The 14,105-nt window shown below is 42.2% G+C and overlaps 1 protein-coding gene across 2 annotated transcripts; it reads left to right on the forward strand.

Moving 5' to 3' along the window:
- The first annotated feature begins 1,582 nt into the window (after positions 1-1,582).
- On the forward strand, positions 1,583-14,105 carry glyr1 (glyoxylate reductase 1 homolog (Arabidopsis)). Of its 2 annotated transcripts, XM_078269894.1 has the most exons (16): positions 1,583-1,653; positions 2,965-3,001; positions 3,111-3,190; positions 3,341-3,479; positions 4,923-5,033; positions 7,042-7,125; positions 8,078-8,131; positions 8,985-9,035; positions 9,253-9,326; positions 9,505-9,604; positions 10,236-10,346; positions 10,462-10,563; positions 11,088-11,250; positions 12,121-12,300; positions 12,536-12,660; positions 13,590-14,105. In XM_078269894.1, exons 1-16 carry the CDS (start codon positions 1,616-1,618, stop codon positions 13,662-13,664), a joined length of 1,524 nt encoding a protein of 507 aa, XP_078126020.1. In that variant the 5' UTR covers positions 1,583-1,615; the 3' UTR covers positions 13,665-14,105. The 2 variants fall into 2 exon arrangements, with proteins under 2 accessions (XP_078126020.1, XP_078126021.1); XM_078269895.1 differs by lacking the exon at positions 7,042-7,125.

Here is a 14,105-nt window from a genome sequence, read left to right on the forward strand (position 1 = left end):
ACATCCGATGCAAAGCATTGAATATCTTAAAAAGAACACATTGATAAAATCAGAACAACTTTAAGACTTTGTGATGACCCTGCACCTATAGAGCTACTGTAGTCTCACTATTTGCAGGAAATGCTAATAATAGTAATAAGAGACTTTATTTATACAGCATTTTTAAAAACATTACAAAGTGCTAATGGGAAATGTAAAAAATTAGTAGGCTTTATTATAATTGCAACGTCCTGCTGTTTGATTCCAGCCAGTGACCCTTGGTTGTGTGTCATTTACCCTCACCTCTCTATTCTGACTTCTTGTCACCTCTCTACTGAAAAGCCCCAAAAAAACAAGGGAAAGAAAATGGCCAAAACAACACGATTACAACATAAGTGTACTGTATATGCTTAATATGTTTGTTTGGTTATTTGTTTATGTAGCCTTTGCACCATTCACCAAGGCAAATTTCACATAAGTGTAACTTATTGTGGCAATTAACATTTTTCTGATTCTAAGTTAGAGGTTCTTTTCTTACATATTAATATACTGCCTTTGTATTATCACACCAAGGCCTGAATGTGTTAGTGTTGTGACTTATTAAACCTGCCACTCAAGAAAATAAAATTAAAAAAAACGACATCAGGGGATCCATAGAGATTCCACTAAGCAAAGATACAGTCAAAACATTCATCAGGACATATGCACAAACGACATGGCAGGAGTATTAGGACATTAGTGAAAACAGGAAGGCATTTTTGCAATATACAAAGACATGTTGGTGATGGGAGGAAGGTGGGCTTTAAACGTAGGGAAGAAAATAGCATTACTCGTCTCAGAATTGGTCATACAGGTCTTAATTATTCATTACATAAAATAGGAAAAAAATGTAACTGGAAGAGGCACATACTGTAACCAGCCAGAAACATGGTGAACACATACTAATTCATTGCAAGAAATACCATACCCAGAGAGAGCACCTTTTCCAGACACTTCGTAAGGCAAACCACCACACGTTTTCACTGTCAGGGCTTTTGGGGAAAACAGCAGGCAAGGTATATCCCAATATTATTAAATTTCTCAGAGAAATTGATTTTTAGTTTTTTTTTTTTTTTATAAATCTCTCGTTCACACTCCAGTCCAGTTGGTGGCGGTTATTGCCAACCGCCAATAAACCATAAAGAGGAAGAAGAAGAGCATCGTAAAGACAACAAGGCTCTGAGGCTACCGAAATAGAAATGGGTCCTATTTTAAATTAAAGCCATAGACTGTATACAGTCTATGATTAAACCTCGTTAAATATTGAGTTCAAATATAATATGGACGACAAAATATAACTATAAAAACTCATTCATTTGTGAGCGCATGTAGAATTACCACAGCAAATGTTTTTTTTTTTTTTTTATTTTGGTTTAAAGTTATACTAATTTATTTTTCTTTTGAAGTTCAGTTCTTGAAATATCTTCACTGTTTACATATATTTTATGTTCAGGCTTGTTAGAAACTAGTTTTCAACGTAATAATAAACACAGCAGCGGATGTTGCACAGAGAGGAAGGGCTTGCCCTCGCACGTGATCAGTGGGTGTGTGTTGTCTTCTCCCCTCATTCAGTGCGACGTTTTATTAAAGTTGTAAGATGGCGACGGTGCATCTGAGGATCGGGGATCTAGTGTGGTGAGATAACCTTTAAACATTGTCCAACTCCTCTGCTTCTGCTAAATGGTCTTGCATTTCATAACGTAGTGTTAATTGAGGTAGTGTGACGTTAATGTTTCATGTCGGCGTTATCCAGAAGTAATTAATGGAAGTGTTCCCTTCTTATTTTAGTTGATGGTCAACCCAAACAAATTGCTAGCCAAGCTGACTCAGCCAGCAGCCGTCGTTAGCAGATAGCTAGCGGACAAGCTTCAGAAAAGGTTTAGATCGAAACGAAGTACTTTTTCTCAGATACAAACCAGTCTGTTATCATTTTAATTCTTGCGCCGAGGGGGGGGGGGGGGGGTTGTTATCTGTAAATCTTCGCCAAATACCTTTTTTATTTTCAATGTTGTTGAAATGTTGTGGTCTGTGAAAAGCTTTGCTACCACCGTAGCTTAAGCGGATATCTAACGCTAGCTACCGTTAACTGTAAACTGTAGGGAACGTTAGCTTCACGTTTGCTCGTCTTCCGTGTTAACTGGTGAACTTCTTTCTCCCAAGACAACTTTCGTTTATCAAAATAGATGTATTCCTTCTCTTTAGTCTGAATTTCAGTCAGTTTAACCCAGATAACGTTAGCTAGTTGACTTAGCGTTAACGCTACTCGTGTCGACAATAACGTGAAACTGTTGGTCTCATGTTGGCTTGTCGCACCAGTTTGTGTTTTTAATGGTGGTATTATCAGCATTGCATACACAAGAAACTGGACTGGGGCTAACGTTAGTTGCCTTGTATATTGGCAGCACGCATGACGAAATATTAATGTTGTGGCACATTGTTTCTTAAGACTCTATTAAATCGACAAATAACGTTACTCCAGCAATTCAGACAGCGACTAACGTTAGGCAATTTGTTTTCTCCCGTTACGTCTTTAAGGGCGTTATCACATATAGTCCCTTTTTGAAACGAACCAAACTCTAGTGAACCAACCTTTTTGTCCACACTGTAGTTCCTCTGGAGATGAACTGCTTTGGATTATGGGCAGTGGCACATTTTGGAAATCCTGGCAGGGCCATCCGATATTCATACAAAAAAATGTGATGATGCAATCCGAACATACCATAGATATAAATTATATTATATTAAACCATACTGGTACGACCAATGAACCGTGCGCGAGTTAGTGAGAGAGAGGAGATGCTGCCATTGCTGTAACCTGTGGACTACCAATACCAAAGTGATGACAAAATTGGACCTGAGGAAGCATCAGATTCACGGAGTGTGTTGTAATGTGTCTTTACTAGCAAGAAAGACGTGCATCAGGGCTAAATGTATCTCTTCTTTCAGGGGGAAGCTTGGTCGTTACCCGCCATGGCCAGGGAAGGTAAGGAGTGCACACGTGCTAATTGCTGGTTTGAGGCAAAATAGATTCAAACAGTTGCATGGCAAATGTAATGCTACTGTTGGACTACTAATTGTTATTTACATTTCAGGTAGTAAGCCCTCCCAAGGACTTGAAAAAGCCCAGGGGCAAAAAATGCCACTTTGTGAAATTCTTTGGAACTGAAGACCAGTAAGTATGCATAATGAAAGGTACCTGTTCTGACCGACTGTCCTTGCGTTTCCTTCTCCATCAAATGTCGTGTTTGTGTGTACCTGTTCTGACCGACTGTCCTTGCGTTTCCTTCTCCATCAAATGTCGTGTTTGTGTGTACCTGTCCAGTGCCTGGATCAAAGTAGAACAGCTGAAGCCCTACCATGCCCACAAAGAGGAGATGATTAAGATAAACAAAGGAAAACGCTTCCAACAGGCAGTCGATGCAGTGGAAGACTTCCTAAAGAAAGCAAAGGGTAAAGAACAGGTGAGAGCTTCTATAACGCACAATCCAACATTTGAGATGTACCTAGCACTTCTAGATGGTTTGTGTTTTTCCCTCTTCCAAAAAATAGAGACGCGTCGATGGGCTTGCCGCAGTAGTCTTTCTGGTATTTCAAAGTGTTCGACATATACCGATTACATTATTTGCCCAGCCTCCCCACCGACCATTTAATTTATTTTCATGTCTAATTTTTTGCGAAATACTAAGCATGTTATCAATACTTAGTCTGACCATGGACGCTCTAATTGTGAACTCAGAAATGTCTGCTCCGTACACCAGCAGAGTCGCAGCACAGAGTAGCAGGAGTCATGCAGTAAGAAGATGATGCCAGAGGATTTTGTGTCAAAGCAAAAGCCTATTTTTATTTTGCCTATTTGCTAAAAGGGAACCTGATGATGTTAATGAGGCGACCTGTAAACTCTGGCGGCCGCCTCGCAGCCGGAACACGGGGCAGCTGCGCCACAGACCAACCGGCCAGATATAAAAGTCAGCACTCTGCTGATATTGAGCGTCTTGTAAAAAATGTCCAGTTACGCCAGTGTTAACGCAAGTTTATTAACCAGTGGGAGAAAAAAAAAAAAGTCTCCTTGTGTCGATATTATTTATCACATTTGTTTTGCTAGTCAAATTTACACACGTGCCGCCTGATTTTACGACATGCACACAGCAGCATAGGCGGCAAAGTCGCACAGGCGCACATCACCACACTCACGCACAACATGCACGTCGTGCACACAGTGGCAGCTGCAGCACACAGTACCGCCACGTTCGCACACATTGTGTCATTGGTGTGTAAAATCGTCATTGCGAGTCAAAAAGATGTACATTTTTAATACCCTCAAGTCCAAAATAAGCTCTGGAGGAACACCTTAAACATTTACTTAATGGCTAACTGGCTATTGTAGCAGACACAAACACACACACACAGTGTTGCCAACATGGCGACTTTCTAGCTAGGTTTAGTGACTTTTCAGACCCTATTAGTGACTTAATAAAAAAAAAAAAAAAAAGGAAAAAAAGACCAATCAAGGAAAAGGGGAGAAAAAAATAGTCAGATATATTGATTCATTCCCATGCATGCTGCTCAGAGTAATCCCAGTGCCTGGCTCGTCTGCTGGGTCACTCTGTCTGTCCAGTCAGTAGGTGTTGGGCTGGCAGGACTCCCTCTTGAAATGCTCCCGGGTGTCGCGTATAGTCTCGGCAAATGTTTATTCAGGTGGACACGTGGTCTCTGTTGAGGCCATCTGCCCACCAGTATGAGTGCATTCAACCTCTTTTGGTGATCTGCTTTCCCTTTTGCTCGGTGTACATGTAACCTGCTTATTTCAGACCCAGCCTACGTTTAAGACCGCTGAGAAATGTGTTGACGTGCCAAAAAAAAAAAAACAATAGTAGCACAACATGACAATCTTGTGTTTTTAACAGAACTTGGATGGCAAAGGAGACTCGAAAGGAAAGAAGACACCCAATAAGCCGCTGAAAATACTGGAGGAGGATGATGAGGATCTCAGTGCCCTGAAGGACCCCTCCGAGAAGGTCAGTGGGACACTGACAAGTTAAAACACTGTCCTGTTAAGTAGTTTTACTCAAAATGTAAGCTATTTAGGGAAGACAAAACACAGCGAAATGGGGACCAGAAAAAGTGAAGAAAGAGATGGAGGCATTACAAACGATTACTTTGTCATGAACCCCCCCCCCTTCTTCCCTTCTTTGTGCATTGAGCCATGCACACATCTTTTCATTGTTTGTAGGGAATGTCAACTTGAGAATGAGATCTTTAATTCAGTTCACCTTCAAAAACCTGGCATTCGCTCTAAAGCAATCTGATGAAATTGTCCGCATCAAACCTGTACTTTACAATTTAAAGTGATCACACCCCTGCTAAATTAAAGCTTTAGTGCGTAACTTTTTAATATTAGTGAACGTCCGTTCCATTCAAGCCATTGCCAAATGAGTTGCTACAAAGCTAATTAAGACTATCAGCTCCACACAACTCTCTCTGGATTTCTCAGTATGACTATGTTCAGAAGATTGTGGCGTGTAATTACCTTGGTCACGGAAGGCTTGTATCATGTGGGCGCACCGACAGTGTTGTTGTCATTACTTAGAATTCCTCATGGGGGCGACAGAAACTACGCACTATAGCTTTAAAGTATTGCGGTGTCATAATGGCCATAACAGGTTAAAACTTTCACTTGCTGAATCTAATATACAAGGTGAAGACTGTGTGGCTTACACTATGGATAATAGTCTGGTAGATACCGGGCGCCAATATGACACATTTTAACATGGATTTGAACATGCGGCGTTAACGTGAACAGAAAATTGCGTTGCCTGTATCTTTTCACGGCAAAACGTGCGCGTGTGGAAAGCGATCGCGCAACAGCTGAAATGTTGTGTTGCACACAAACGTAGTGTTTAAACTGTACGGAGACTACCAAATAAAAGTATTGACTTCTTTTGAATTAAGATTTTCCGGTTTTGTAAGTTTTTTTGATTTGTTTTGTATACGGTTCGGCAATAGACTCAATCTGGTTGCCAAGGGCACCCTGCCATGTGGGCAACGTGTATGTGAGATAGTCTGGCGGGGATTGTTACGGAGAGGGAGGCTCTCCCCGTGTGTGTGTTTAGAAAAATACCATGTGCTGCAGACACAGTGAAGCGCATGCTGTTCCACGCAAAGATGCGGTAAAGTACCTGTTTTAATGCAACGCAATTGAATTCAAAGCTAATTGAGTTAGCCTGAAGAAACCAGGGGGTCTCCCGGCTCCGTTTCGGGGCCGCGAAGCTGGAAACGCAACACTAATCGTGCGTGGGCTCTGCACGCCCAGCGAACCACCAATCGCAATCACTTTATCAAGCAACTAAAGCAGGCCCGACTTTTAGGGGAAGCAGCGTGCATGCTTCATTGACGTTAGCCTGGATCGATAGTATTATATGAATACAGTGGTGTTACGCTAGTCAACCAGTGTATTTAACTACCTAATTTCCCCCTTCCAAAATCACTTCAGAAGAGTAGTATGTCCCTGGTCCCCTCTAGGGGTTCGCATCATTGTCACCTTTTTCACCCCCGATGAGTTTTGCAGTCCTGGTATATTCGATGTCTGGTTTCACATAACCCAGCTGTCATGAAGTCCGTTAATTAACTTCACTTCGTAAACCTACGTTTCCACCTCCGTATTCTGACGCCTTCCAGCAGGACGTGTCAAGCTGTGGAGCTAAGGTTGTAACAGTACCACTCGTTGGACATCGGTTCACCCGAATAACAACAAACATATTAGCTCCCTTACCTCTAGTGGTAGCTGTACATGCAGATCAGTTTGGCTGTATTTGTCCAGGTTTTGAGATAACCTCTCCGTCTGAGATCTCACTCTCCATCCAAATACGGTGGAGGTGAAGGAAATTTGATTTGGTGGTCCTCAACACTGTCGGTCCATACAGTATATGACAGAAAAACACCCCCCCCACTACGGCAGACCTGGACCTCTACAAATGCACCCCTTTTTGATTTAGAAGGTCAATATGTGTCTCTCTCCTCCTCAAGGACTTAACTGACTCTGACCCCGAGCCGTCCACTATTGAGAGGCTGGGGGCTGGACCTGGCTCAGGATTCAAGTGGGAAAGCAGTGTAGGTGAACCCCCCCCTCCCCTTTCCAACAAGCCTGCCTTGCTGTTCTTCTACCTGACTTTAAGCTTTGGCTTTATTCACCAGCAACTGCAGACCTTTCCCTTCTGACCTGTTTCTTACACACACACACACACACGTGCAAAAGGACACCGTATTTTTGTAAGTAGTGTGTCAGTTAGTAGAGAGCTCTCACCACTAGCTGCTGCTACCCTCAGACTTTTTCATGGTCTGCTGATTTATAAACCGAATCGGCCCATTTCCTGGTTTCAGGTGTCATCCTCTGCATTTCCTCTTCAATACTGCAACCTATCGATTTAAACATTTGCCTGTTGGAAAAGTAATCATCTTTTGCTGTTTTTTGTTTTCAGGCCAAATCCGTGTAGGGCTGTAATGTACCGGATAGAGGGACTTATCGTTAACTGTCACCTGTTAGGGCAGTCACCCAAAAAAACCTGGTGGAAACAGGGTTTTTGTGTCAGTGGTAAAACTGTTAATGGCGCACCTCCTAGTTCTTTTGAATAGCAAACTGTTCCTTTTGTCCTGTGTTGCTGCGACAATACTAAAAGTCAAACAATGTGGCTAACGCGCCGTTGTGTTGTTTAACCTAAATGGTTTGTGCAGCAGTTGAACATATGCAGGGTTCTCACTGGTTATAGAGTTTCTGCTGTATTGCGGCCTTTTAAGAGAATTAACCAAATTTCTCTGGGAAACTCGGAACATTCAGGCTTTCATCGCTAACTCTCCAGGGCAAAATCCACCTTTTTTTTTAGGCCATGGATTGAAATGCTCCCAAATTTCTTACCGGCATCCATGGTATGTACAAGGACCATGAGAGGCCCTGTGTGAGCATGGTGTGTTGTAGACTAGATGGTTTCTGCACTCTACATTCTGCCTGGTCAGTACATGCAGTATGTAAAGAGACCACTTACAATGAACTCTTCTTCTGTTGCAGCCTGTGAAGGACGACCCACATTTCCATCACTTCTTACTCAGCCAGTCTGAGAAGGTAAGAGGAAGCTTGCCTTCTTTTTTTTCTTTTTTTCCTGGGGTAGTTATAGTTTTGGGTTTCAAATTGTCTGATCTTGCTTTGAAGCCCAATCTGAGACTCAAGCATTGTGTTCTCCTCTGAATGCGTCCGCTTGGCTTTGATTTTGATCAATAGTGATAAAAGATTTTCACCCCTCTCTGGACACACCCAAGCTGAGTTTCCCTTTTTGTGTTCCAAAATCTTAATTTTGGCCAAATTTTGAGTTTTAATTTTCACTGTAAATACGTAACGGTTCCCATATGGGTTTCATTAACAACTAGTTATCGGTATCGGCCTTGAAAAAACCGTATCGGTCGATCCCTGGTAGTAGGCCTGCACGATAAATCGTTATAAAATCACAATCTCGATTCACCCCTGGTCGCGATTTAATTTTGAAATGACTTCAATTAATTTATTGAAAGCATTTGACATGTTTTAATTATGTTAAGACATGTTCAAGGAGTTCCATATTTAGTTCAATGTGTTATATGTCACTATTTTTGGTAGGCTGCTGTACCAGTATGGCCAGTATGTACTTTATTTTCTTTATTCATTGAAGCCTCTGTGTTTACAGGCTGTTGGTGATGCGTAATGTGCTATAGGTGCCAAAAAAAAATCTAGGTTTGGTACTGCCAATTAGTTTTGTTTTGTCATGGTTCATGTGTGCACTAAACATTACACTTTGTGAGAAAAAGATCGTGGCAGAGAATCGTGATATCAATTCTAAGCTTAAAAAAATCATAATTCATGTTTTTCCCCGACTCGTGCAGGCCTAGCCTGGTAGAGAATATCTTGGTCACCTCTGTCTGTTTTGTTTCCTCACTGCCCACAGCCAGCCTCATCAATGGAACCCATTAGCAAGCGCCTGAAGATCATTGAAGAGGTAAACTAACTAGTGAGTTTTAGTAAGACTGACAAGTCAGAAATGTTCTGAGTTTACTTTAATATCAGTTTTAACTTCTACAGTTTTGATTTTAACCGTAGTGTTTTCCATAACAAAACGTCCCGAATACTTTTGGTTTACTTAATGCATAGCAAAGCTAGGTAAGGTTTCATTCCCTTCAGTGTGAAACTGACAGTGCTGGTTTTGGGTTGTGCAGGACACGGGGTCGACCTCCATCCAAGCAGCCGACAGCACAGCCATCAATGGCAGCATCACACCCACAGACAAAAGGTATTTACACATCCTCACCGCAGCGTTGTCGAAATCACTTATTACGTTTAACCTAGGATAACTGTTACTGATTTTATTACAACAACAAGCATTGGGTTTCTTGGGTTTTTGGGTGAGACCAATATGGATGCTAATTTGGCTTGCTCGTGTTTTGTTCTTTTTGGACTTTGCCCTTCAGGATAGGGTTCCTGGGTCTGGGGCTGATGGGTAGCGGTATAGTTTCCAACCTGTTGAAAATGGGTCATGTTGTCACAGTGTGGAACCGCACAGCAGAAAAGGTACTGTAATGAAACACAGAGTCACTGTCACACAGGCAACTGCAGCCTCCACTTTAAGATCCTTACCGATGTTGTGTCTCATTAACGCCAGGGCCCTGTTGCTGTGTTTGACTGGTGATAAATATATTTCATTTATAACTTCTGATCATCTGCTGCTGCTCATATTTGACCATCTGCATGTTATAAATAGGATGGTGTCTTACACCTCACATTAGGACTGGGCGGTCTGGCCAAAAATTTAAATCATGGCATAATTTGAAGCATGGGAATGGTGTGTGTATATATTATGGTATATTATTATATTTTTATTATAAGATTTCAATAAATACTTCTAAAGGGGTAGACCACTGGTATGGCAACTGCATGACAGCGATTACTGTACTCTTAATACTGTTAAGAAATATTTCATATATTATATATATTTTATGTCGAACTGATTTTAAAAAAAAATGTTGGTTTCCAAAAAATGAGGCATTGCTCAATTCTGCAATAAATATGTCACCAATCTGCATTACATCAACTGAGGTTGGCAACCCTGATGTGATTCATGATTAAAAAAAAGATTGGGTGCATATCCTGTGTTGGCATGCTGCTGATAATTCAGAAAGTGACGTGTGCCTCTGTGTTCCAGTGTGACCTGTTCATCCAGGAAGGGGCCAGGTTAGGCCGGACTCCTGCAGAGGTGGCTTCCACGTGTGATATCACTTTCTCCTGTGTCTCTGACCCAAAGGCTGCCAGGGATGTGAGTGCCATCTCAACTACAGTAAATGGCTTCCTGTGGAAGTGTGACATCGCTAGCTTATGGGTTTAAAAAAAAACAAGCAAAAAACAAACCGTCTGTGTTTGTTGCTCCCCAGTTGGTGTTGGGACCCAGTGGAGTGCTGCAGGGAATCAGGCCAGGCAAATGCTACATAGAGATGTCTACTGTAGACCCAGAGACCATCACAGAACTGTCACAGGTATGCACCAACATAGCCCACCCACACACCAAAGTAGCCACAATCTCACTTTTTCCCTAGGTTTGTGAAAGACTTGGGTGCACGCATTTAGTGGGGGGGGTTTAGGAGTCCTCCCTCAAGAAAATGTTACCAACCTGTTACCTTTTTTCAATACATTTTTATTTTATTTTTTTCACAATTTCACATCATTTAGACCATTATTACCACATCTGTGTCTAAAACGTTGTTAAAGCTAGAGCAGATAATACATATATAAATAATAAAACTGCGGGACCAACTACAATAATTTGATCTGAGAAAAATAATTTAGTTAGTTTTGATGCTTTGATTTTACATTAATTCTGCTTAGGTGCTGCCCAAAACGGCTTGGGTGCCTTTTATAATGCTAGGGATTACCCTGCACTATCCCAACCCCTCAACGTGATTGTTGCTATTCTTCTCCATCTGAAATACAAACTGTCGGGAGTTATTATTGGATTAGTGCTAGCATTGCTGTGTTAAATGATTGAATGTTTGAATGTCAGGTGATCACATCGCGGGGCGGACGTTTCCTGGAGGCTCCGGTGGCGGGAAGCCAGCAGCTCTCCAACGACGGCATGCTGGTCATCCTGGCTGCTGGCGACAGAACGGTCTACGAGGACTGCAGCAGCTGCTTCCAGGCCATGGGCAAGACCTCCTTCTTCCTGGGTATGTAGGGTGTTCTGAGAGTCGGCTCACCGTTCAGTATGACACACCTTCTGGGTCCACTGTTGGAGGAAGTTACTGCTAAGAAAAAGCCTGGCAGATAACATTCTGTAAAACAGTGATTTAAACAAATGAGACAACATTTAGAGGTGCTGGTAGGTAAAGTGTGTTAACATGGACAGTGCCAGGCTAAAGCGCGATTTATGCTTCTGTTTCAGAATGCTTGAGCAGCCAGATGGGGTCAAATGGCCACATTATGTTTACATTCATGGGTAGGGCTTTAACTGCAAGTTATCGTATCTGTAGTCTTGCTTTGCCCGACCCTCCTCCAAAGCGCGCTGGAGGAGAGCCTGGCTACTCCACATAGCATTCGGGGATGGGATTGCTCTGGTTTATTTCTTTAAACCAATCACAATCGTCTTGGGCCGGACGGAGTCACGGCGCCTCTGCTAAATAGCCACAGGAAGGAACTTGTTTTGGTGGAACATGTGTACGTTCAAAAGTAGTTTTAGTCGTGCAACAGAAAACTCCGATTGGACAGATAGTCTAGCTAGCTGACTGGATTTACCCTGCAGAGATCTGAGGAGCAGTTAACCATAGTCCTCACAAATCCACCAGAGTTTAGAGCGCCAACACAAAGGAAGCCCAAGGCAACGGATATCCGGCCTAAATGAGTGAAATCCGGTCGGCAACGGAGCAATCCTGGATTGGTGGTCGTGGATACAGACTAATTTGTGGCTACCCAACATGATAAATGGCCGATTTCAGTCCAACAGAAATTTAGGCACAGGCACACTGAGGATGATTGTCATTTCAGTGTGGAGACTGTTGTATATTTCCACTTTTATAGATGTTTACTGTGTGTGTTATCAGGTGAAGCGGGTAATGCAGCGAGGATGATGCTGATCCTCAACATGGTGCAGGGCAGCTTCATGGCCACCATTGCAGAGGGGCTAACCCTGGCCCAGGCCACCGGCCAATCACAGCAGACCTTCCTGGACATCCTGTGCCAGGGCCAGATGGCAAGCACCTTTGTGGACCAGAAATGCCAAAGTAAGTCCACACAAAGGAAGTTTTAAGTCGTTTGTTTACCGACTTACCTGAACCTTGCTTACTGGTTGTCTTTTGTCAACTGTATTTATTAGTTCATTTTCTTTCAATCTTACATGGTAAAGTTTTGGGGTTGTGGCTATAGAAAAGTGGTTACATGAACACTGAAAATTTCAAGCAAAAATATGTGTCAAATTTACAGTAGGCTAATGAAAACCTTTCCTCCTTCTGCGTCCAGATATTTTACAGGGCAACTTTAAGCCAGACTACTATTTGAAACACATTCAGAAGGACCTGAGGCTAGCCATCTCCATGGGCGACATGGCCAACCATCCAACCCCAATGGCGGCTGCTGCCAATGAGGTACAATTTAGAAATGGTGTTACTTTATACTGAAAAGGGTTTACACCAATAAACTGCACTGGTGACCAGAAAACTCCTCTAGGTACATTCTACATGTTTCCCAAGAAATGCAATGGATTCATTAGTCTACATGATGGCTTCAGAGATTAAGTTAAGCAAAATGAAGCACTGGGCGAAAGATATGAAGTAATGTTACCTGAGCCGCTATATCTGCTGATATTTCAGCAACGCAGAACATCCCAACTGTATTCTTCTTGCAGAGGAACATGAAAATAGAATGAACGGAGCACTGTTGTTTTTGAAAATGGTGTACAATGTGTGTTTAGTTCATATGCGGTGTTCCATATCGGTCACCTTCCTAAAATAATGGCCTACGTCATTTTTTGACAAAAATGACATAGGCCATTAATTTAGGAAGGTGACGATATGCATTTCACTGGATTTAAAGTGCGTCACTTTATTTTCAAGTGTAAAAAGTAATATTTCCATTCCGAACTGGCCTCCTATAGGCTACTGTATTTTAAAAAGAAGTCTAGTGCTGGTTAAGCTTATGCTTCACTTTGTGTTGATGGCCATAGTCTATAATGTAGCCATTTAAAAAAAAAAAAAAAAAATTTGGTTTGCACTAATTATAAACCCTATTCACTACACCCTTCACTATAAGTGTATGTTCCTTATGGTCTTAGCCAGAATTTTAGCATGTAAATATTGGCAATGACCCAAAACTGATACGAACGGAACCGTGAGTTTTGTGAACCGTTCCACTCTGTGTCCAGAAAACCTCTTGTTTACTGAACCTTTCTTCCATCTAGCACCTGCAGCAATGCTGACTCATTTGTAACAATGCATGAATAAATGCTAACCTAACAATAGGAGTGAGGCATGCGTAATCCAACTGAAACTCTTTTTATTTTGCTGTTCCTTCGCAGGTTTACAAGAGGGCTAAGGCACTGGACCAGTCAGACAATGACATATCTGCCGTCTACAGAGCCTACATTCACTAGAGCGAGGTGTGAGCTTTCCTCTGGACCACGCAGTCTTTAATCCCTTCTAGTTTTTCCCCTTGTCATGTAATGAGTTTTATTTTTAAATTCTCCTTCTTCTTTTTTTCTTTTTTTTTTATTTCATTTTTGCCATGGCGCCAGCCATGTTCGCTGCCCACAAGTCATGGGATTGTGATTCCTTTTGTTAGAGGCAACCTTTTAAGCATTGCACTGACTACTGGGGGAATATATGCTGTAAAGAGTGTTTCCGAGATTAGGTTGTACTACTGCAGTTTGCTGTAGGGGCAGTTTGTCTGGTTTCTGGAGTATGGTGGAAGTAAAGCAGGCCAAGGATGGGGGGGGGGGCAGGGGCACTCCAGTGCAGCTGTGAAGAGCAGGGTGTCCCACTCAAGCCAGAGAAAACGCTGTCAGGTTTTGTGGATACATAAACCCTAAAGAAGA

This window comes from Sander vitreus, chromosome 15 (assembly GCF_031162955.1).
Source record: "Sander vitreus isolate 19-12246 chromosome 15, sanVit1, whole genome shotgun sequence".
Lineage (NCBI taxonomy): Eukaryota > Metazoa > Chordata > Actinopteri > Perciformes > Percidae > Sander > Sander vitreus.

What these genes read in the sequence shown, in the direction of transcription:
- glyr1 (XM_078269894.1), top strand. Translation starts at nt 1,616, where the DNA reads ATGGCGACGGTGCATCTGAGGATCGGGGATCTAGTGTG. An exon ending in AGGATCGGGGATCTAGTGTG is followed by an intron (nt 1,654 to 2,964) that starts GTGAGATAACCT and finishes CTCTTCTTTCAG; the next exon opens with GGGGAAGCTTGGTCGTTACC. An exon ending in GGAACCGCACAGCAGAAAAG is followed by an intron (nt 9,605 to 10,235) that starts GTACTGTAATGA and finishes TCTGTGTTCCAG; the next exon opens with TGTGACCTGTTCATCCAGGA.